The sequence below is a fragment of the Etheostoma spectabile genome, unplaced genomic scaffold (genome assembly GCF_008692095.1).
Source record: "Etheostoma spectabile isolate EspeVRDwgs_2016 unplaced genomic scaffold, UIUC_Espe_1.0 scaffold00000930, whole genome shotgun sequence".
In the NCBI taxonomy this organism is placed as follows: Eukaryota; Metazoa; Chordata; class Actinopteri; order Perciformes; family Percidae; genus Etheostoma; species Etheostoma spectabile.
In genome coordinates this window covers 1,811-27,980 of record NW_022602667.1, presented here as the reverse complement: position 1 = coordinate 27,980, position 26,170 = coordinate 1,811, and the positions used below count along the sequence as shown (strand labels likewise).

General features: G+C 40.7%; 1 protein-coding gene across 1 annotated transcript; it reads right to left on the bottom strand.

Annotated features, from left to right (window-relative positions):
• Positions 1–8,412: 8,412 nt before the first annotated feature.
• Positions 8,413–25,170, bottom strand: LOC116674642 (adenylate cyclase type 3; the record flags this gene model as incomplete). The annotated part of the gene is made up of 9 exons (XM_032507012.1): positions 25,007–25,170; positions 22,293–22,404; positions 15,180–15,307; positions 14,092–14,250; positions 12,597–12,762; positions 12,205–12,324; positions 10,669–10,811; positions 8,864–9,025; positions 8,413–8,500 (listed from the first exon to the last, which is right to left on the bottom strand). Coding segments are annotated over exons 1-9 (1,242 nt in total), but the record flags the coding sequence as incomplete, so codon positions are not given.
• Positions 25,171–26,170: the final 1,000 nt, after the last annotated feature.

The window sequence follows — 26,170 nt, the reverse complement described above, 5'->3', positions numbered from 1 at the left end:
CCGCTGCTTGTTCTGTGGCCGGGTGTGTTAACAAAGTTTTTGTTAATTCTTATAATAGATATTTGTATAATGTTAAACAATCTGAGAAATGAACGCTTCTATCCATGAGTCCTCTTGAGGGAGCTCCAGCCAACTCACAGCAGGGTCTTTGACTGTGGACAGGCTGGGCGGCAAGCCAGCGACCCCAACAAGCACCATGGCTATTGCGTCAGTGTAAGCTTCTCAACTTGATAACAATGGATACATTTGCAATTTGCCCCATATTTGCTCTACATAGTTGATTTCTTGCATAAAAGTTTCAGAAGGGAATTTAGTGATAAAACAGCTGACAGAAATGAAAATACGTTTCCAGTTGTTGGCCACAACGGCAAGCCGTGGTTGTTGTGACTGTTCCAGGGCTTTGTATTGGGGAATACAATAGTAGGCACTGCTAGTATATTAGCAGTTTCAAAAATGGCCTTTAATTCTGTAGGTGCTCGTTAGGGTAACCTGGAGGTTATTTAAACCTTGCAGCAGTGCAACTCTCCTCTCTCTGCTTGCTGCTGGTTTCTGTTGTTCCAACTCTCCATGGTTTCTCTTTTGGTTTGTTTATGTTGCTTTAGGTTGGCCTTTTGCTATGCTTTTTGGCCTTTACAACACCATCACACACTCACCTCTGTCAATCATGCACACCCTACACCACTGACTCCACTGATTTCCACATCCCATTTAGTATATAGCTAAAGTGTTATTTAAACATTTAACATGGTGTTATGTCCCTCTTTGGTAGGACCACCTGAGCCAGGTCGTGAAACTGGTAACAGTGTAAAATGAAGTTGATCACATTTATACATGTGCCACTGTTAATAGAGTGTGATGGAAAATATACTGTAGGCTTATATTGTGATATTGATTAGTACAGATAAGCCCTGAGCATTATTTACAGTGACTGCATTTTCCCAGTTCATTCGATTGATAATGTTTCTGATCGACCTGAGCTTACAGCAGCAGTCAATACTGGCCTGCCTTCTGCATATCAATCTGAATTTCCATGACGAAGTAGGACACACAAAAACACTTTATCATGAAACTACTTTGCACTTTCATCAAAGAGGATATCACATTCACTCAGTTGGAGCATATAGTAGTAATATTCAAGACCATTCAACAAAATAATACCAATATAGTTAACCATAAACCAAATAAACATATGTGATGTCAACACCATAAGCCCATCATACACGCAGGGGCGGATTTAGTCATTTTGAGGCCTAAGGCAAACACAGGTGCTCTCTGTCTGACAGCTGTTTTGGCCAGAGTGCTGGATCATCTTCAATCATAACACATTGATCAGGGTGACTGCTATTTGCGGGGTCTAGTTGCTGAGTATTATGTGTGTCACCATCTTTGTCATTGCCATAGTTATCATCATGGACAGTGAAAGCAGCAGTTCCGTTACCATCTCCATTTGAAGGATCCTGTAAGGTTGTCTTGTATGTAGCCCCCGCATCGCTAGAGCAACCTGGGCTGACACTACTCTTCATCATGTTAGCATTGCTAGCACAAGCCCCGGCTTCTTGCTGCTCTTTAGTAACGTTAATGTTAGTGTTGTCAGTAGCCGTCGTGAAAAAGGTTGATACCTTTGCTAAAAACTTTCTGCTTTCTTCCCGCTTCTTTTTTTCAGAACCACTTCGGTAGCTTCGCTTCATTTTTCAACCGTCTGTAGCCTCCAGCTTACCGCATGCTGAGCCGTTTGTTTACAAACACACGCAGCTGCGCAGTAGGATAATAGTCCAATGTAGTGGGGACCGGGGGGAGTTTCGCATCATGAATTAAACAATCGGATAGCACCTTAGCGTATCAATGTTTAGAGATATAAACTCAAAATAAAAAACCCAGGCCATTCCCCCCGAGAAAGGCACGGCAGCGTCTTTTTCACCTCAGATGCTTGTACTTAGGCTAACTCAGTCATTACTTTTAAAGAGCCACCATTGAAAGTATTATTACTGGGAATATAACAGCTTGGTATGGAAACAGCACTCAGCAAGACTGTACAGCCCTAAAGGGAGTAGTTAGATCAGCTGAATGTACCACTAGGAGAGCACTACCCAACCTAGAAGAAATATACATCAGGAGAGTGAAGTCCAGAGTAAAGAAAATCTCCAGAGATCCTAGTCACCCCAACTACTACCTGTTCTCCGCCCTACGCTCTGGGAATGTTACTGCTACCTGAGGGCCAACACAGAGAGGGTGCGGAAAAGTTTTTATCCCCAAGCTATCCTGATACTGAACGACTTATTTACACATTGCACAGCAATGAAGACAGTGGACAAAGCATTTCACTACATATATTCTGTATATTTGTATGGGACTAAGAAATTTGTATTTGATTTAATGAGGATGAGGCTGAGCCTCATCCTAAACTGCTATGGTATTGCATATTAACATTTGTATCTCTCTGCAAGCATAGTATTATCTCCATTCTATAGAAATAACCAAACAGAAAAATGCACCAATCTAGTGTTGACGGTAAAACAAGAAGCACCCAAAATATAAGTAAGATAAAAAGAGAACAAATTACAATGGTGGTAAATTCAAATAATGGGACGCATGGAGAAAAAATAAAATTAGCATTGTTGCCACTGAAACAAATGAGAAAGGCTGCCTGCAGAAATGGATAAATAAAATTGAAAGACAAAAGAGAGATCTTGTCTATGTCCTCATTATAATACAAATTTGTGTTGATATGGGCACACATGAGGTTTACCTTTATATTGTTATTTGGCAAGTAAGTTATGGTGCATCTCAGCTGATGTTACAGAGTAATTCAAAAGTAATATAACTAGTAGTGTAACTAGTTTCTTTCAACAGCGAGTAATAAAGAAAGTAGTAAAGAAAGGCATTACTTTTTTTTACAGTAACAAGTAATGTGTAATCTATTACTTTTTTGAGTTACTACCCCAGCACTGATTATAATGTGTGATTATGAGCTCATACAATCTACCAGGCCATCCACGTATTGCATTTCCAGCACTGTGTACACAGCTCACCATATGAGCCTGAGTGGTCAAAGCAGCTAGTGTAAAACAGTTTAACTTACAATACATCATTCACAATAAAAGTCCCCTGTTATGAAGTTACCAGCTTAGACTTTTATTTTGAAAATCACAAATGACAATGTGCGTGTGTGTGTTTCATACTTCACTATTTAGCTCATCTCAAGACACTGTGTTATCAACTGCAATCAATGGTTGACATAGTACATAATATAACAGGATCTTTGTTCGAATTCAGCAAAAGAAAATGTGACATGTAGCTTTTGACATCAGAAGGCAAAAGTTCTGCGCCATGGTAAGAAGAACTGCAGGTCTGTCTAATCAGTAAACAGAGAGGAGACCCCTTTGATCTCAGAGATGTGGTCATTAGCTGAGGTTTGGATCTTTCTATTCAGCAAATGACCACATTACCTGTGTCTGACTGATCTGCCATTGAGGGACAGACCTGTGAAAAGAAGGCTCAAAAAGCCCAAACTATAGGTTGCATCAGTGAAATGACCGGCCTTTGCGAACGTATTGCTATATAATTAAAAAATTGACGCATATCAGCAATAAAAAAAAAATGGTTCTGTTCTTTCCTCCTGAAATATCAAGGATTTTTAATCTGGGCTTTGAATGGAGGGATGCTTGGAACTGTTGTCATTGAAACCTCACTGAGCCAAATGTGTAACTCCTATCACTTAAATGAGCAGATTGGCTGAAAGTAGGTACCCTACATTTTGATGTATAAATGGTGTATAACTAAATTATTTAAAAAATTAAAATTAAAAATTAAACAAATTATACAGTAATGAAAAAAAAACTTCAGATATAAAAACTGCTGGGATATAGCCTAATGCTAAAGTTTTTGTGAATGGTTTAAAGTTTGAATGCAATCTGTACGTGAAAGTATATAGGAGGAGAAACATTTTGAAGTGGAAAAGGCCAAAAAGTAGCGGAAGAACGGAAGAAGAAAAAAACCTTGAAAATGCATTACCTGCAGAAAATGCAGGTGAATGTTGAATAGCTAAATTGCTAAACTAAATTAAAATGGGTAAGAAGAACGTGAAGTAGTGAGGATAGTTGGAAAAGCGGGAATGGTTTTAATTAGTATGAATTTGATTAAAAAAGTTGAATAACCCCTAATATAAAACATTATGTAGATTGTAGACACCAAACAATTATTGACTTAAAAAGTTCAATATTGCCAAAAGATACAGAACATTGTAAGGTCTGAATCTACTTTCTGAACTGAAATTATGAATAAGTAGAGAAAACTAAAAATGCTGTGAGAAACATGATGAAAATGCAGAAATATGAAACAAGTTGTTTGAAAAATCTGAACGCTCAAATGCATTGCACTGCTTAAAAATCTGAAAGAAAATTAAGCTTTTAAATATTTTTTTAACAAAGTCAGGTAGGGAATGAGTCCTTACCCCAAGTGAAGGAGTTTAAATACCTTGGGGTCTTTTTTGCGAGTGAGGGGACCATGGAGCGGGGAATCGGAGCTGCGGTTGCGGTATTACATTCAATTTATCTCACCATTGTGACAAAAAAGAGAGGGCTAGGAGCGCCTAGGGATCCCCCAGTCGGAGCTGGTTAATGTGGAAAGGAAGTTTGGGGTCCCCTGCTAGAGCTGCTCCCCCCGCGGCCCGATACCGGATAAGCGGACGAAGATGGATGGATGGTCAATGAGAGCGGGCTTCAAATTTTTTTTAAATCCTCTTCTGCTTCAAAACGTATCTCCTCCTACATTCTTTTACATAAAAACGTGATTCAAACTTTAAACCATTCACGAAATATTCAGGTAGTCATGGTGTGCTCAGTGTTTAGATATTGTTTACAGTTTTTGTAAAAAAAGCTGTTTAAGTGTAGTGTTTGTTTCAGGATTGTTCTGCGTTTAGAATGGGTGTGTATTGCAGGAGCTAGAGTGGCTGATGATGTCACTAAAAACAAAAATCATTAATAAAAAAAATCACCTTATTTCTTTCTCCCACACCAACAATTTTTACTTGTCATGCACAAATTATACATCAAAACGTAAGTCTTCTTGTCTTGTCTCAGCCAATGTGCTTAGTTATGTGATAGGACTTATACATTTGGCTTGGTGAATTTCCGATTGACAAGAGCTTCAAATCTTTCTCCATTTGCTGCTCTGTTAAACATCGTCCACATTTCTGAGCGAAATACAGAGGGAAGAACTGTTTTCAATCGGTGCTATTCCCACATTTTTAAGTTTATCCACATAAATATTATATCCATATATTCAAAAAGGCCTTCTGGTAGGTGCTGCAGTTGTTAGCCCCCCCCCCCACACACACACACACACACAAAGACACACACACACACACACACACACACACACACACACACACACACACTGATTCCTGCATTTAATTACACAACTGAAGCCAGATGTGCAAAACTCAAACTACAGTCTGCATTACCAAAAGTCACCTGAGCTTAACAGTTCACATCTCCTGCAAAACTCATTCCAAGCCACACAACTCTAAACACACGTCTCAAAACAGGCTCAGTGCTGCCAAACACTCAGAACATTCCTCGCTGAGATAACACACACTGTCACTCAGAACACACAGAGTAAAAACACTAATGTCAAACACTAACACAGAAATTACAAATTTTTAATCTTCACAAATAATTTAATAATTTGAGTGACTTCCCACTGCTCAATAGTTTCTTTAAAGACAATTTATAGATTTTACAAGATACAAATTTTTATGTAAGGTAAACAAGAAGGAATGAAAATCAGCAGTTTGCTTCAATATAGTATTTTGTCTCTAGTAATTTATGGCATTACTGGAAACAAATGAATGGTGCATAACAGTAACAAAGAACAGTGTGACTAATCCTGCCTCTCTCCAGTATCATGCAGCAAGTTTCCTTCATCACACTGGACGTCTGCATCATCTCTAAATACTGATTAATGTTGTGTTTCCATTGCTTTCACATTACTATCTGAAAACAGTAAGAAGGCAGTTTTACTATTGTAAGATTGTTTTTTATAGCTGTGTATGTTACCTCAGACATCTGACATGGACATATTGGTATCTTTGCTCTTTTACCTGTTTCTCTCAAACGGAACAGTGTACAAAAGACACCTGGTTAGTCTTTTAGCTGGAATTGCAATCCGCAGTGTGTGTGATAGGCACCAGACTAAAATGTATTGTGTTTTGAATGTGTGGTTAACAGTTTTGACAGCAGTGTGTTAACATTTAAACAAAGTGATGTAAATCCACAGTGTTGTACACGTTGTAGTTAAAGCCGTAAGTGTGTAGAGTTTTGAAAACTGTGTTCTAGCAATGAAAAACAAACTAGAGTTTGGTCCACGTGAACTGCTGCAGTGGAGACTGTAGTTAGAGTTTTGCACATGTGACTCCAGTTGTGCTCACTGTGGTTTAGCACTAAAAAAAACTGTAATCATAAGATAGTCAGGATGAGCCAAAAAATACAGCCTCAACCTGAAAAAAGTGGAATAGGAGTGAAAAAGTCACTGATAAGCCACAGCACAGCAGATCCGCTGGTTACATTTTGAGTTACCAGCATCAGACTATTGTGAACAAACACAATATTGTGCTTGACTCCACAGTAAATGTGTTGTTTTAAATAATTATTGTGCACAGGTGTGTCCTAATTAACAAAAAGAAACTTAGTCACTCAATGTTGCGTATCACACAGCGTGGCACAAACACTTCAACAAACGCGTCAGTCGCACTGATCTCGCTGTAAATGTGTAAATCACAATGCTTATCTTTAGATCACTAGCAATATCACATTCCCATCAGCCAGGCACAATATCTGACCATAATTACGCTTGTTTTCCATAAACTGTCGTTGCTTTAGCTTTTTATTTTCATTGCAACCCTGGTAGTGGTAAGCGATCTTAAGAGCAAATGCAAAATATAAAAATATAATTCATACCGATGTGCTCATTGGCAACACCCAGCTCAAGAAGCCGACATATAGCCTATACAAAATCCCGTAGGCTAAACTCACTCAGCAAACATTTGAATATGTTTTTATATTTATTAATTTAAGGGCAAAATCACCATCACCAAACCCACCAGACTCCATTTCAATAATCAGTACTTTTATCATTGTAAAAGACATCTATAGGTGATTCACTCCGCTTAAAATCTATATCTTTCATAAAAGATACCCATCAGGGAATGTTAACGGGGTTGTCGGTCTCTAAATGTTTTTCCTTTTATGAGCACACCTCTCTCTCTCACTCTCTCTCTACAGGTCCAGCTGATCTTCTAAGAAAGGTGACATCGTTATCAACCCAGTATTGATTGGTCAGTAGGCGGTGCTTTTACACAAGTTGATCTCTATCTCCAACATAACCTGCTCATGACCAGGTTTGGTGTTCAGCATTAGTTACTGCTGCAATTTAAACCAGTAACAAGTGATCCACAATTATGATAAAGAAAACCCTGGGTTGAACCTGAAGTTACCTCGTTAACGCTAAATATTGCTTTGTAGATAGGCTTTCCCTCTGGGCCAGTTTATCGTCGCCAAAAAACAAAAACAAATTTTTTTTACACAATGCCATGATCTTTTTTTTTAATCAACTTTACCTATATTAGTTAAGACTTTAGTTAGGAAGTAGTAATGTTGCAGTGCAATGAATGCATTTTTTTTTAGGTGTTACCAATATTTTTATTAACCCACCAGTGATAGTTAAGTCAAAAGAAGTATAGCATATTAATCACGCTTTACGATGCCCCTTGACCCCATATGTCACCGAACATACAACTCTCCACAGTAGCTTCTACACACATCAGACTGCTCGGTTATAACTCGACTGATATTTCTTCGATGGAAAAAGAGATGTAAAGGATAGCAGTGTTTTAGGGTTTGCACTGTATAGATTAGCCCAGAAGACTTCAGCTTATGGCAGAACATTGTTGAAACGGAGCAGCTAGTATTGGTAGTGAGAACAAAAAGTTAGTGGACTGACAATTCATCACTGCACCTTACGCTGCAACGCAAAGGGTGTGTGTGTCAGAAATCAAAAGGAGAGGAGAAAATCTCAACCATACTGTAAATGACAGCACAAGACTAGACTGTCACACTGAGCTGAAATGGAGTTGAATATTCGATTCCAACCCTAATATTGTCTATTCATTAATTTACTCAACTCCCACAATCCATATTTAAATGCTTCTCATGGAAAATACTGATATATACTATATATTTACACTACTGGTCAAAAGTTTGGGGTGCACTTCATTATAGACAGAATACCAGCTAAGATCAGTTGCATTGTTTTTTGTAAAATTGTAAGTGACCCCAAACTTTTGACCGGTAGTGTATATAATAAGATAATTTTGTAATCGGTTGACAGCCCTAATAAAAATGTTTTGTAACTTACTCTAGGGAAGATGGCGGCCAGAGAACAGATTGTCAGGATGAGCAGGAGGACTTCTCCCACTGCAAAGGTTATGTAGTTTGCCGTCAGCCTGTTCCACAACACATGAACACACAAAAAAAACTTTCAGAGAAATATCATGGTAGCAGTCAACCAGTCCAGATTCTTGGACTGCATGCAGGCAGAAAACAATACTGAAGAGAGCAATATTGCAGTGAGTTGGGTTGTGCAAAAACATTTAAGATCCCAATAGTAGAATACCACTAACAATACATAGTAAATAAATTTAACCAAAGAGATAATGTTGCCAATTTATAATTTGTGTCCAAAGACTGTGAGCTTAGGTTTGTTTATTTTGCTTTTTGGATATGTGTTTCAGCCAGAGCCGGACATAAATGGAACATACCCACACTTTTAAAAAAGGGTGAGATTATTCCTGGCCTTGTACACTAACCAGGGGTCTATGAGGGCCTCCATAGCTGCAGTAAAGAGCAGGACCACACAGGAGCAGCAGAAGGCAGCTCCGCTCTGTTTCTCCTTCTCCACAGAGTAACGAGTCTCCAGGTCCGGATCCACAAACCTCAAGGAGAGCCTGTTGGTGTGTTTTCCCTTTAGACTGATGAGACAAGAGAACCTCAGCACTTATATCAAATTTTAAATATTGGTATTACATTACACACAACACATATTGTCACAGTTTTGTTTTAGGAAAAATCATGCTACAATGTATTGAAAACTGATGCAATCTACTTGACCTAACACAACACGGTCTTTTGCATTTGGTGCAAATTTGGGAGTAAACCGCTACTTTGCTTTGCGCGGCTGGGTATAAAAACTTTACTTTGTACTAGTGATGTGACCAGACACTTAGCTCACGAGACATGACACAATATTGGGTTCACAAGAACAAGATCAGTTTTTCATGTGATAAACAATTTTGTAATTTTTTTCAAAATACATACAACAAAATAACTAACTGTAAACCAAATAAACATATGACAACACCACAAACCCATCCATCTCTTTCCAGCAGAAAGCTTCTTAGGAGCCCTCCAGAAAGTTTAAGTACTTTCCCTATTTTCCATGAAGACATCTAATCTGGAAAACCACTTGTATGACACCTTTTATTAAAAGCAGCCACCCTTGCCATCTCACAAGCCCACTCTTGAATTGACGGCACCTCTTTATTCCTTCATCCATCCTCTTAAAAAGATTTGCCTGGCTATCATTAAAACTAGTTTGGACCCAACTTCTTATGTGCTTATCTATTCCATTTAGGATTGATCCATCTCCTAGAACAAATAATATTGGGCTGAATGGGTCTCAGTCTAAAATTCCTGGACCTTATCACAGGACATGAAGTCATTGTCCGTCCTCTGTCTTTCACTTCCAACAATTTGGTGAGGATTTCAAACCAAGTCTAAACAATCTTGAGGGACCTCAATCCAAACACCAATTCCAATGAAGTTTGGATATTGTGTAAAACACAAATAAATACAGAATACAATGATATTCAAATACTTTTCAACCTACAGTATATTCATTTGAATACACTACAAAGACAAGATATTGAATGTTCAAACTGAAATATTCACTGGTTTTGAATTTGATGCCTGCAACATGTTACAAAAAATGTCGATGTAAATGGACTGTTCATATATAGCGCTTTCAAGTCCCAACAACTACTCAAAGCGCTTTTACATAGTACAGGAACCATTCATCATTCACACACATTCATACACTGGCTGAGGCTGCCATACAAGCTGCCAACTGTTCATCAGATAAACACTCACACACATTTACACACCGCTGGAGCAGCATCAACGGCAATTCACGGTTCAGTGTCTTGCCCAACAACATGCACTAAGGACAGACAATCCTGGATGACCTGCAATTTCCTAAGCTTAAACTCAGACAAAACCGAAGTTATTGTACCTGGCCCCAAACACCTCCAAAGCTCATTATCTAAAGATAGGGCTACTCTGGATAGAATTTCACTGGCGCAATCAATAGCACCCCCTAAGAAATTTCAAAGTAGATTCTGCAGTGCCTTTCACCTAGACATATGAGATTTGGTATGCTTCATGTCCAAACTTACATAAAAGTCTAACTTAAGTCTAACTTGTGCATGCAGGGTCCAATAGTCAGGAAAGTACACAGCTGCAACAATTAGGAGCTGGCTGCACCCCCGATATGCGCAGAGTGCAAGGGTCCGTTCATCGCTGCTTGCAGCTTAAATTAAGATTACAGTTCACTTACGCTTGGACTGTCTCTCTCTCCAGCAGAGCCTCATTAAGCAGTTTGTTGAGCTCCTGTTCATTCTCCTGAGCATCAATCACCCTTTCAGCCAGGTCCCGCAGTCGCAACCTTCTCCGAGGGTTAGGGAAAGATGGATTCACCACCTGAAGTCCCAGAAAGAAAAAAATGGAGAATGGTACACCCATATATTACATTTTTGTAATGTAATTTTGTATATGTATTTACTATATCAATGCCATGTCAGCAATTATGTTAGTCATCTTGTCCATCCTAATACTTCAATCCACAGTAAGAAACCTTTGTTAAACATTTACACTTGAACACTTTGTTTCATGATAAAGAAACCAATGTGCCAGATATTCATGAAATTTGTAGTAGATGTAGTAGTTTATTACAGGTTAATAACTAATGTTACAATTGAGCCCAAATTTCACCTAGTACAGAATAAATATTCAAATCTAATAGCAATGACATTTCCTTCGCACATTTACACTGTGCAGAGGATGCACCCCTTAAATTTTGGACACTCCATGAGCTTTAACCTTGTCCCGCCTTTAGGACAAAATGTCAACATTGAACACAAGATCATCTCAGTCTCATTTAATCAATGTGCTTAGAAAATTTAAAGTCATAAATCCTGGCGGGTTCCAGTTTGGGTTCAGGAGGCAGACACCGTCTCCACATTTAAGAGTAGGCCTAAGACTTTCCTCTTTGATAAAGCTTATAGTTAGGGCTGGCTCAGGAGAGTCCTGAACCATCCCTTAGTTACACCGCTATAGGCAAAGAGATAACTGTTGTTGTGATGAAGCACTATATAAATAAAATTGAATTCTCTTCCTCTCATATCCACCTCCTCTAGACAGAGGGATGGTTATGTCTTTCTCTCTCTCTCTCTCGTCCACCTCCTCTAGACAGAGGGATGGATATATCTCTCTCTCTCACACCCACCTCCTCTAGACAGAGGAATGGATCTCTCTCTCTCTCTCACACCCACCTCCTCTAGACAGAGGGATGGATCTCTCTCTCTCTCTCTCTCTTCCCATCTCCTCTAGACAGAGGGATGGATATCTCTCTCTCTCTCTCTCTCATCCACCTCCTCTAGACAGAGGGATGGATCTCTTTCTCTCTCTCTCTCTCTCTCTTCCCATCTCCTCTAGACAGAGGGATGGGATCTGGTTGGGGAGAGTTCTAGCCTGGCCAGGCTCAAGACGGCGCAATTTCCACGAGTAGGCTACCACGAATAGGACAGGATAGGATCATAGAGATACAGCAATTCCTGTTTTTCTCTTTTATGAGGCAAAAAAGTGGCTGGTAAAAAGTGACTGTGGCAGGTGGATTTTTAAATCAAAAAAGTTAACTTCAGGCCCTGTATACATAGCCTTTATACCGCTTATAAATTTAACAGTGCGAGGGAGTCTAATTGCCAAAGACTTACATATCAACCTACTATATGCACCATGTTAATTACATCCTCTTTAAATGAAGTCTCTCCTGATGGAAGTGTAATTCTAATCTAAGAAGTGATTTCTTGGTTACCCTCGTATCCAGTTCTTCAGGTTCTTCTGGTGTCGTGCAGGCTGTGTTAACACTGCCATTACACTCTGTGGTGTTGATCAAGAGTGGGGAGTTTCCATTGGAAGAGGTAACAGACAACTTCTAATGTGAAACAAGCAAACAGGAAATAATGAGTGATTATTATGTAATGTCACATTTTTCTTTATTTCTTTTTACATTCCTGAACATATGCATGTATTGTGAATGCTGGACATACAGTATCTTACATTTTTATATTCAATTCAAATATAGCTTTGAGTAACAAGAATGTTTTCCAATGTGATGTTAAATGTAACATTTTTCTGGCTGAATGAGACACCAACATTTGAATTTCCAAATATTTGCAGTGTGGGTGTGTGGCAGGGTTGACTCACTACACCATTGATGCCATTCTTCCCCACAGGTCCTTTAGGAACAACCACTAGGTAAGTCTCGATGCCCCTCTCCCTCAGGTAGTCACAGCGGTCACCTCCGTTCCCTGGCTCAGCATCAAACTCACCATGAAGACACTCCATGGTGCTGTGTGAGATGTGGACGCGACTGTTCCACACATACAAAGGTGATTAATCTACAAATCATTGATCTAACAACTACATGAAATCTACAGAAAGTGCTTCTGTGGATTTCATTGAGCCGTGAATAGTCCTTATGACATGATCATTTCCTAATAATTTGAATATGTGGTATAATGTTGCTGTGTGCATTTAGTCATCTTGATGCTCCTATACAGAGTGATAAATTGAAACATTCTACCTAATGAACACAGTGTAAACATTTGGGACTTAAGTGCAACACAGAGTGGAAATGTTAAGTTGTGGCAGTATATTCTCATTTTTCATGACATTTGAGTAGAACTGGTGGAGGAGTTCCACAAACAGGGCCTGAGCGCATGGTGCATGCCCATTAAATGCCTGTTGGGCAAAAAAAGAAGAAACCTTTTGCTGGAGAGTGTGGAAAACATGAGATATAGGGGGAAAAAACAGCTTCATGAAAAAAAACAGTGTTACAGGCACGCTGTCATTTCAAATTGAAGACAAACGACAGCCACGTTACTGATTAGAGTAGATAATTGTAATGTTTTTGTGGTACGTCAGTGTTTATAATGGATGTGTTTACCAGGCAGCCTGCTTTCCTTAAATTTCACTCTCTTCTTCTCTACTACTTCTTGCTTATTCCCATATTATTTTGTTTGTACACCCTCTGGTGCTCCACAAAGCATAAACGTCTCCATGCATGCTCGTAGCTCGCGCCAGTAACAGAGCCCCGAGGCCGGCGTAGATATATCCAAAACTTAAGACCGGACAAAGGCCAGTACACAAATAAAAAGATCAAACAGCTGAGAAAGTAACTCCAACTTTTTAAGCGGCAGTTCAGGGGAGAGTGGGCAAACAACGATGAGAAAAACTGGTTGGCAGAACACCGCGGCATCTTTAGGAAGGAACTTATGACTCTTCTTAGAGTAGAGTGGCAACGGAGGTGGACTAAAGAGAGAACCAGGAAATGCACTGCCTTCCTAGCAAATTACCGTATTTCGACAAACACAGGTTGTGTCAGAATAATAATTCTGTGCGAATCGGCATCTCTGTGCTAAGGATTGGCAATTATAGATGAAAATTCTGATAGAGCCTCGACATATTTTTTGAATTATGTCAGTATCCGGAGTAAAATACAGCTTGAAACACAGACGTGGTTGGGTAATTTTTAAATCACACAAGGTCCCCTGGTAATACTAGTCCGTTTAGAATAGCGTTGTGGACATCATTTTAAAAATGTTATAATAGTGCACACATTGCTCCAACAGTGGATTCAAGTAACCTTTTTAAAAACGTGACCAAAAGTAAGGTTCCAACTAGATTAGAATGTTCTTACCCTGGTATCCCTCCAGCCTCCATTTTGTTGGCTACAGTGACATCTGTGGACCAGACGTCGTACTGCCAGCGTTTCTGACCCAGCACTCCCCCCAGGACTGTACCACTGTGCACTCCAACCCGCATGTCAACATCTGTCTGAGTTTTCTCCCGGACATACCTGTTTTTGAAAAAAAAAAATAGAAGAAAGCCACATCTACCATGACGCTACAAATACATTCTCAACCTATGGAAAACACTGTCACTAATATACAGTTGAGCTCGAAAGTCTGAAAACAAAAAGATGGCGTCTGCAAACATTTGGGCACCCTGCAGAGTTTCTAGCATGCACCAACCCCTTTGAGAACAATCCATGACACTGTCAGGTCTCAGCTTTCCAATCATCGTCTGGAAAGACCAGGTGATGTCAATCTTAAGGTTTTAAATGCCCAGACTCATCTGGCCTTGCCACAACAGTCAGCACCATGGGTTCTTCTAACCAGTTGTCTAGAAAACTGAAACTTAAATAGTAAGTAAGTAAGGAAGAATGGGTGAAAATACCTAAAACAAGAATCAAAAGACTCTTGGCTGGCTACAAGAAGCGTTTCCAAGCTGTGATATTGCCAAGGGGGGGGGGGGGGGGTACAAGGTATTAACTCTGCAGGGTGCCCAAACTTTTGCAGATGACATTTTTTGGTTTTCTGTTATTTTGAAAGTGTAAATGATGAAATAAAATCTAACTTTTTGTGTCATATATACGGATGTCTAATCTGTCATTTGATGCCTTTGGAGATTTTTTCCATCTTTTCTTGGCTTCTTTATGCACAGTAATACAAATTTTACCTGGTGTGCCCAAACTTTCGAGCCCTATTTAGGCACATCAAAAGTAAAGTAAATCCTTTCATACACACTTGTATGGAGTCTGACCAAAATGTTTCATTAGAATCGATTTGAACTTCTGTGGTTCACAGCGAGTCAATAATAGCCCACCAGAGTGATCAATTCCAAACTGTGGACAAAGTGACTAACCCTCTGGATCACATCAAAACATAGCTGACACCGACTGATCTTTAAAACAGGCCAGCTTCATCCAGTTATCTCTGTACTCACGAGATGGCCTCCACCATGGCCAGACCCATCATGATAGAGCATGCAGCGTGGTCCTCTCTGTAGTCTGGCAGCCCACAGATACAGTAGTAGCAGTCTCCAAGGATCTTGATCCTCAGTTGGTGATATTTCTGACAGGGTAGATAATGTTTAGAGAGAGCGATTGATTAGAAGATTAGACTGAGATATCTACATCATTCTTTTTCAGCAGTTATAGAAATTAAAGAAGGAATGACCTTTGACATTTTTTTGTAATTGTTTTTAGGCCTAGCATTAAGAAAGTTTGGAGGAGAACCATTGCGGAAGACAAGAATATCAAAAGGCAAAAAGTCACCGGCAAGTTGTAGTCTGCAAGATTTGAGTTATGTTGTTTCTAGCGGTAGCTTTGGGGGCAAGATGTAATTGGAGGCGGGCCTCAGAGACCTCATCTCCCAGAGTTCCTTTCGAAAACACACAGTGTCAACTGTATGACGTCGGTAGCTAGGCAGCTCTCACCTGCGAGATGCCTTCACATGCTCCAGTCCACACTGATCTGATCTGAGAGCTAATACATTCATGAAGATGAGAGCCATGTGTGGACGCAGCTAGCGGATTACTCACGGAGGCTATCAGGGACGCCTGATGTTTCCTGCACTGAAGCATGCAGAAAACATTGCACCCCTCGGTGAGTAATCACGCTAGTTTTGTCAGTTAGCAATGTTGACCTTGCAAGCACTTAGTGTTCTACGAGTGGAGCACGCCCAGCCGGGTAAAGTTAGTGCACTTAACCGAGCAGCGGCAGGCATCTAACCAATGTTACACAACACTCACTAGCCACTGAGGCAGAATGTGAAATAACCTGGCTGACAGTGCTGAACCAACCTGAGCATCAGAATGTGCAGGGAACAAAAACTCAGAGGCCATACAAAATGTTATTATTAATATTGCATGGTCTGTAGCTGATGGACAATCCCCTATAGCTGCTATTTCGTTTGATGCCGAAAATGAGTTCGTTATGACATGACACATTTATTTTGGAAATGTATGGGTTTGGCAGCATTTTCTTTAAGTGGATTCAGGTTCTGAATAAGCATTCAGAGGCTGCAGTGCAACTAACGGGTTAATTCCTGATTATTTTGCTCTTGGAAGGGGAACAAGACAGGGCTTACCCCTTCCTTCTTTTGTTTTTTGTTTTTACATTAAGGTCCTTGGTAGCAGCCAAAAGCGGGAGACCGATTTCTTAGGTGTTGTTGGTGGTAGGAGGAGTGGTGCAGTCAGAAGCGTTACCAAGGTACCAACCCCTATATCCACAACGTTCCACTTCGGGCATTGCTCCGGTGCTGCAGTAAATTATGCCAGATGCTTGTTTTTTCGCCGTTGTCCATTTCCTTCTGCTTTCTTTGTGTTGGAATTTTAAACTATACTTAACTGCTCCACAGATCTCTGCGTGGTAAACTGAGAGAGCTCATTAGGTAATAAGATGCTGTACTATTCCATATTGTGTAAATGTTTATACCACAAGGAAGCGCTATTGTGCAAGCTATAGAGGGCGCGTTTGCGTCATTGTTTGTTCCAGTTGTTTTGCCGTAGTTCAGAGAGAAGCTGTCTGACCGTGAGGCTGATGTGTCCGCAGCGTGAAATAAATATGCCAAGAACGGCTAAAAGATGATTCATCTCCATCACCAACTTATTCCTCTGAACACAACGTTAGCTGCAACAACAGAATAACATAACTCAACAGGATCAAAGAAATGCCAATAAACCAGAGCAACATTTTCTCCCATCCCAGAATGCTGTGTGGACTAGCCAAAGCACTGTGGAGGTAAGTCTGGCAATGCAAGACTACTGAGTCCACAACTGCTCTGGGCAGCTGTCATGTGCAGCCCCCTCACTATGACATCTCTCCATCAGTGCAAGTATATGTCATGGGAATGTCAGTGTATTTCAAGCCTGTGTGTAATGTAACAATCCCTTCCAGGATCAGTAAAGTCTTAACAGCTCATGGCTCCTTTGCAGCCTCCAATCAGGTGCATTTCAGTGGCCTAAGCAAGGTATGCCATTCACATTTAACCAATGATGTCTCTGGATTAAACAAATGAGATATAACGTGTTAATGTTGAAGGAATGGTTAAATACAGTATACAGCGTAAATAAATATACTGCTTTTGAACACTAAGATTTGTAACCGTTTCTCAGTAATAACAATTAGCTGAAATTTGATAAAACTGAGGTTTATTAAACATTTGTTTGAGTACCCCCTACAACAACTTCTGTCAAATCTAATATTTTGTATGGCTTCCATGATTTTTAAGGACAGCACCAACTCTTTTGGACAATGGAGTAAACAAGTTGGTGACATACTGTCACGTCTATCTTTCTCCATTCTTAAAGAATGAGCTCTTTCAGAGCCTGGATGCTGGATGGAGAATGACGCACAACCTGTCTTTTCAGAACTAGGTGTTCTATTGGGTTGAGGTCCGGTGACATACTTAGCCACTGAATCACTTTCACCCTGTTCTTCCTCAGAAATGCAGCAGTGGCCTTGGATGTATGTTTTGGGTCATTACCATGTTGAGAGAGTGCACAGCAACCCAGGGTGTGAAGAGATGGTAGCATCGGCTCTTTTATTCTCTATTTTGCAGAACATCTGTGGATTCGTGATGCCCTCAATGAAGTGCAATCCCCGACACCAGCAGCACTCATACAACCTCACAGAGGAGCAATGCCACCACCATACTTTACTGTGAATACAATGCATTTTTTGTTGTTCTCATCCCCCTTGCGTCGCCATACAGTTTAGCTGCATTGGTTTCAAACAGATTAACCCTTGTCTCATCTGACCAAAGTATGGGTACCAATATTCTTCACTTTTGCCCTGGCAAATGTTTAACAGGCTTTTATGTGCATGGGCTTTAGCAGTGGTTTCTTTTGTGGACGACACCCTTGTATCCCACTCCTGTGTGTGCAGCCCACGTCAAATCGTTTCAAGTGAAACAGTCACACCAGCTTGGCTTTCTAAAACTATAGCTAAATGTGATGAACTAACAAACACGCTCAAAATACTGATCTCGAGTTATTAGCTTCAAAGTAAGGCTTGGACGTCTCAGAGTGCGTTCCACAAGTCTATCTTTTTTGAATTTTTGAATGACTTTTGCCGCTGTATTTAGACTGATTAGCAATGCTTTACCAATTGTCTTGTAGCCCTGATCTTGTTTTGGGTGAAGAAATTACTTTCTTTCTAAAGACTTGAAATTTTTCTTCCATGTGGTGCCATGATTGTCAGCATTGACTGGGAGGAGAGTATAGGTTAAATACCACCCTTAATTGTCAATTATCTTGCAGCAACCTGTGTGATGATTGGTTAGACTCTCAAGAAGGACCAATGATTTCTGGAGACATCTGTTGGGGTGTACTCATTTACACTGAGTGAATGGTATCTAGTCAATTGGATTTTATTTATAGTATGAAATCATAGCAAGAGTTATCACAAGATACTTTACAGATAGAGTAGGTCTAGAGCACATTCTATAATTTACAAATACCCAACAATTCTCGTGATTGCCCCAAGAGCAAGCATTTAGTGACAGTGGCGAGGAATACTCCCTTTTAGGCAAAAACCTCAAGTGGTGAGGAAAACATTCTTTTTGGGAGACACCTTGGACAGACCCAGGCTCCTGGTAGGCGGTGTCTGACGGTTCCGGTTGGGGGTGTGATGAACAGTGGCAAAAATAGTCACAATAAAGAGAATATTACGACTTTATATGCTATATAGTTTATATACTATGAATACTATATAAACTATGACTAGAAATAGTAGTTGTAGTTCATGGCGTAGCAAGGCACTGCAGGGCGTTACAGGGTGTAGCAGGGCACAGCAAGGCATAGCAGGATGTAGCAGGGCACTGCAGGGCACTGAAGGGCGTAGCAGGGCATAGCAGGGTATAGTAGGAGGCAGAGCAGTGGCACATAGCACAGTGGTCCCAAAAGCACGACTCAGAGCAGAGGGTAAAAGGTAATGGAGTACAGAGTACAATCAGAGGCGAAGGTAACAAAATCGGCAGGCAAAAGATCTGGTCAAAAAATGGCTTAGAGATCTACAAAAACACTGGGAAGGTAACATGAGGACTAACGCTGGAGATTGAGACACACAAGGTACTACAAAAATCTAGCAAATGACAGAGGCCACAAGGTGAGTAGAAATATACACTGTGACAGGGGAAGACGATTAAACACAAGTGACACACATTAGGGAAGGGAGGGTAATCACATAGGCGGGAAGGCAGACAAAAAAAGGAAGACAAGTGACCCGAAACACAGCCGTGAGTTAACAAAATTAAACAGGAGGTCAGGGAAACAAACAAAACATTAACTAAAAGCGGGAAATGGATGTGATAAGCAGGAACACAAAGACAGCTGCCACCATGATTTAGGTGCCACCCTTATCTATAAGCCCATTTCCCAAATGTTGATGGAAGGGTGTTTAAAGCTTCATATAACTTTACACATGGAAATATATGTATTCATCTTTTCCACACAAGTTTGTTAATTTTACATTTGGGAAAAAGAGAGCACTGATATCTAATCAGTATTCTGTGTCAGCAGATACCTAGTCTTGCATTGGCAGACCTTCCTCTATATGCTCTGGTTTACTGGCATTTTTTTTAAACCAATCACAATTGTCTTGGGCTGTGCTAAGTGCTGGACGGAGCCACGGAGCCGCAGACAAACTTGTTTTGGTGGAATGTGTACGTTCATAGGTTGTTTTGGAAAACTCAGATTGGACCGATAGTCTAGCTAGCTGTCTTGATTTACCCTGCAGAGATCTGAGGAGCAGTTAACCATAGTCCTTATAAATCCACCGGAGATTAAAATTACAACACAAAAAAAGCAGAAGGTAACGGACATCTGGCCGGTGACCAGTGGCACCGGAGCAATCCCGGAAGTAGAACATCGTGGATTTAGACTAGCAGATACCCTAAATTTAGTTATAAAGGGTAAAAAAAGTAAAGTCATCCTGTTGATCCCTACTTATTCTGGAGAGATTCATGAACAAATATAACAAATCTAAAATACAGATATTAATTATTATGAACCCTGTGTATCTGTTCGTGAAATAGTCCCGAAATTTTGATTTATTAGTTTGTGTACATGTCACGATTTTTGCTTTTATTACGTGTACATGTCATGATTTTCGAACGTGACCATTTCAAAAAACTGCCATGACACTGGGCTGCTCTGAGGGACACAACATCCGGGAAATCAAATGCCACACGCGGGACGGTGACAACAACTCGCTCTAAAACCCAATCCACGGTCTCTGGGGGACGCAACAACGGGGAAATGAAACGCCACACGCCGGCCACAACAGTGGGACGAACCACTACATGCAAGTCACGATCCACGGTCACTGGGGGACGCAACAACAGTGGGACGAACCGCTACATGCAGGTCACGATCCACGGTCACTGGGGGACGCAACAACGGGGAAATGAAACGCCACACGCCGGCCACAACAGTGGGACGAACCACTACATGCAAGTCACGATCCACGGTCACTGGGGGACGCAACAACAGTGGGACGAACCGCTACATGCAGGTCACGATCCACGGTCACTGGGGGACGCAACAACAGTGGGACGAACCGCTACATGCAGGTCACGATCCACAGTCACTGGGGGACGCAACAACAGTGGGACGAACCGCTACATGCAGGTCACGATCCACAGTCACTGGGGGACGCAACAACAGTGGGACGAACCGCTACATGCAGGTCACGATACGGTCACTGGGGGACGCAACAACAGTGGGACAAACCGCTACATGCAGGTCACGATCCACGGTCACTGGGGGACGCAACAACGGGGAAATAAACGCCACACGCCGGCCAAAAAAATGGGATGGACCACCACACACGAGATGCAATCCCAGGCGCAGGGACACGAAACAACGGGAAAATGAAACGCCACACGCCGGCCACAACAACAGGACGGACCGCCACACACGAGATCCCCGGGTGCAGGAACACAATACGCAGTCTCTGTGGCACGCAACAACGGTGAAACGAAACGTCACATGCCAGCCACAACAACAGGAAAGTTATGGTTAGAAAGAGAAAAACACGGAAAGAACGGCAAGACACAATCCTCGGTCTCCAGGATGAAAGTCCTGTGTTGTTTGACCCATCCACCATCCCGGCCAACCTCCCTGCGCGGATTTTCAGCTTTTCCAATTCTACTCACAACCGTAATTGTTCTGTGATAACGAAATAGGCTTGCCATTGAAATATGTGTTGTTGTCTTTTGACTATCTTGAGAACCGTTTGTCTGTTCTACTTCACACTTGGTGGGGTTTATTGCTGGGTACCCAATAAACTTAGTGTTTGGGATCTGGAGCAGTTTGGAAAACAATAAATATGAATAAATATGATTGAAACTAAATAACCGCATAATGAAGGTTTCGGAAAATAAATGCTGGCACGATGCTGGCTTCACATCTTCTGTGTCTACCTTTTACAATAAAAGTCTAGCTTGAATTCACTCAGAGCATTTTGTTAAGATGAAACTCAATAAAAAGACATTTTTTTTGCTGACACAAAAGCCTGGCACTATATCGTATAAGGCACCCGGTCTGGTTTTGTAACGTTAAGGGCTGTGTGTTAACTTCCAACACTATAACATTACTGCCGGCAAGACCCCCCCACTAATTAAATCTATACTTTAACGTTTATAAATATCAAGCCGCTAAGCCTGTTTGGAAAAAATGCCTCAGCTGAAGTGATAAATTCATTAACAAAAATTAAAACCAAACGAGAAAGCACCGCTGTCATTAAACACTGTCTGTGTGTGTCAACATGCAGTATAGTTGTCAAAAAACAGTAAAAGGTAGTTCAAATAAATACTATTTTTTTCATTGTCATCCACCTTTTCTTATCTGCTCTGTCGGACTCTCTCTAGCACAATCACAATGCCAGCCCCTGCTGAGTTCTTTGTACTCAGTCCAGTTCAGGTAGTTGATAAATTATTCAAATAAAAGATATTATGTCTGTGTCTAAATAACAGTAAGAATATTTGATCATTTCTTGTATTTTGATGTAAATGTCATTAGATCATTGTTGTGGGGAAACAGTGTGAAACTCACTGCAGCCAGTTTGTCAAAGCGAGCAAAGAGCTCATTGAGCAGTTTGACCAGCTCCTGAGCGCTGCAGGACGATGATAGCTGTGTGAAGCCTACGATGTCTGCAAACAAAATACTGGACAACAAGAGACAGATACAAGATGGAACATTAGTACTGATATCCTGCTGTTCAGTCACATAAACAGTAACCTTCTTGCACAGTGATATTATTATAGAGCTGCAAAGATTAATCGATTAGTTGTCAACTATTAAATTAATCAGCAATTATTTTTGATAATTGTTTCATCGATTTAAGTCTTTTTTTTTAATGAAAATTGTACTTTTTCTTTAAATCCAGCTCCTTAAATGTGAATATTTTCTAGTTTCATCACTTCTCTTTGACAGTAAACTAAATATCTTTGAGTTGTAGACAAAACACATTTGAGGACGCCCTCTTGGGCTTTGGTAAAAATTGGACCAACTTTTTCACAATTTTCTGACATTTTATAGACAAAACAACTAATCGGTCAATCAAGAAAATAATCAACAGATTAATCAATAATGGAAAGAATAGTTAGTTGCAGCACTATATTGTTGGAATCTGCGACAAGCCTGTCACTTTTTGGAAAACTGGAATCTTAAATGTTGACTGGCTGCACTCCATTGGGCTAAGTCAGCATCCTTGTTACGTAGCAGCCAGGTTGGGGAACCCCACTGAAATCGAGAGCAGCCAACACAGGAGGCAGCAGAGTGATGCTGAATATTTATTGGATAATAATCCAATAGCATCAGGTGGCGGAGATAAGATAAACTTTGATTTAATCTTTTCACAGCTTCAGGTGTTGACACTACAGAACTTTTTAATTCAGCTTAAACAAGCCATGTCAAATATTTGTGTGCCTAACTACTCATTCCAGGGGAAGGGTCTAATTGCTAGTGTTATGGGCCCCATTCAGGCCTAGTATTAACATCCATCCGGAGTGATCCAATCACAAGTGGACAGCTCTAAGTACAGGTGTGAAGCACCCAGGACGCATTGCAATCTGATCACTCAGATCACATTCCGAAGTAGTCTATGGCAACATTCTTTTAGCAACGTGTAGGGGAATGTGTCCTGGACCAAACTGAAGGAACGCCTGCTGCCTACTGACATCCTTTGCTTATGTGGAAATACATACTCATTCGCAGGCTGTGTCCACAACAACTGGTAGATGTATGTATGCTATTTTGGCCATTGTTGTATTTTTTCATGTTGTAGAAAGCACTGAGACTGAATCCTGTGTTTTGGATGTTATTATCATACTATTGGTGATGTGTCAGTTGTTTTGTTCCGGTGCTCTGTATAGATCTGACACCCGCCCTCATGCTCTTATCCCTGGCTGTCTAAAGCTCTGTGAGCCACTGTTGCCTGGCAAAAGTGGTCGTGTCTGCAATATGGAGTCCCTGGGCACCGTAGAAAATAACCTTAAATTTACAAACATATTACCCACATACTGGCGTCAGAGAAAAGTACACCCATCGGCCCACAGAAATAGACTGTAGTAAGCCCGTTTTACACACGTTTCTGTAATAATAAATGATTTGGGTGAGAAACAGCAGTTATCTAAACACACAACAACTGATTTGTCATTTAAATATGTATTTCTGTTTATGAAAACAGAAATCATGCACGTTTATTTGAATATAAAGCGGGAAAGTGAGATCCAATACCAAAGGGCCACTCAAGACGCATTTGGAGACTAATGACAGGTGTGAACTGACAAATTTAGAGCTGTTAACTTGTGATCGGATGAACAAAGATGCATGTTTATGTCAGGTCTGAACAACCTATGAGACTGTAAGGGTTTGCATTCATCCTTTATTGGATGATGAAGCTTCATTCCTTCTGTTAATACTGACCAGAAAAAAATCCACAACCCTCTCTCTATGCAAAAATACATTACAAACTTTATCTTGGAAAGCACATCAAGAATAAATCTCCAGTATGAACGATTACAGTGTTTTAGTGTTCATATAGGCACCTGACTACTGTTTTAAGACGGACTTGAAAAATCGTAACCCTATCTTTTAAGTAGCTGAATTATCTCAACACCAACATCTTGTTATCTTGTTTATCATTAACAGCTCTTTAGGCCTTGGCGTGATCACTGCTGTGTCAAGATAGCAATACGCCAAGTTTGCACCTGAACACACCTCTCTGTAAGACCAGCGTGTGCATAGGCGCACAGATGGGCGCAGGAGCATTTTCTATTTAAACAACGCGGGCGCTGGACGGGAAATTGACAACTGTGTCGGTCTTAATCTAGCAGTGACACTTGTGTCGGGCTTTGCGCTGCGCCAGGTGCAAGATAGGGCCCTTTATGTTTAGGCTTGTTGTGACTGATGAGCTACCAAATCTACAATACAAAAAAAAAGTTTCCTCAGAGGGCGTGCCCTTCTCTGCCATCTATCAGACGTCTGATAACAGAAAACTACTTAGTACTCGGTTCACTTAACATTAATGGCTTGGATTTAAGAATTTATGGTGTCTCTGACTTTGCTGGGGAGCCTCTGGAACCCTCTCAAGGATCTTGTACATAGCTAGACACCACTTTGAGAATACCCTTGCTGCATAAACAATCAAAAAAATCAACTAGACAAAATTAATGTTAAATATTAATGTAAGGCTAAAAACTAAATTGTTCAGGTCAGACATACAGCACCCTCAATGTCAAAAGCCTACAGAGATAATCAGTTACCTGACGTTTTCGTGCCTGTACATATACATGGTGTTGAACTGCTGCATCTCTTTCTGACTGGGCTCCTTCTTCATGTCCTGAAGCATCTCATCTGCTATGTGCTTTGGAAGGATGGAGAGTAGCAGACGTTCCTGTAGATGACAAAGAAAGATACACAGGGACATCATACACAGCTGACATAGAAAATGCCTTTCTACAGGGCCCATCACTTTGATGCTACCCACTATGCTACAGTGGATTTTTGACCATAAAAAGCATTCTTCAGTCTATGTAACAGAATATTCAAGTTTTTCCCTAGGTTTGTTACGCAGTGACACCAACGTCATATCTGTGGTGGAATTTGCAGGAACACCAAGTTGTGGTATGATGAGAGTAAAGGGACAGCTTAGACAGCATCAGGTCATTCATAGGTCACAGGTCAGGGGACGAGAATATTCAGCCAGTCTCTAATAACCAAACTTGTTCATGTATAATAATGTTTGTCTCTCTATAGATACGAGTGTAGACAGCTGCATGATAAGGAAATGTTTTGTCTTGGGACTGTCTCCTTTCGGAGGTTGGTGGGCCAGCCAGACTTTAGCATACTTCCCAGAGAGAGTGATAGGCTGAACTAGGCTTTAGCATATTTATGGCACCCACAATACCCTCGTTTACCTTAAAGGTTCAGTCAAACGTAACGCCTCCAGGATGAGTTTTAATAATACACCTTCAGGAGGGCAGGAGAGTTGGGACGGCATTGCACAATAACACATTGTGGCCTGCTGACTGACTGCCTGCCAGGGACGTGCACAGGTAAGGGCTATTGTTGCCCGGACAATAGCCTGTTTGCCTTGATTGGCTGAGTGCCCCTCTGGAGAAAGAGCCTAAATGAAGGTTGTTGTTTTTTTTGCTGTTGTGCATTAATGCAGCTGTGGCTGGATAAGCCCATCATTAGTAAAGTTAAATCAAATTAAATCTCCATATCATCCAATTTTGTGTTCATTTTTTTGCCACCATAACATCATCAATTTGCCCTCTGGCACAGCCACATCACTTTGTTATATTCTCAGACAGGGAGCACCGCCAGACAGTCAGAAGTTATAGGGAATCTTTGGTTTTTAAAGTGATGGAAATAATGACAAGCCCTGTGAGTAGTTTAAAAAAAAAATCCACTTGTTAATGTAT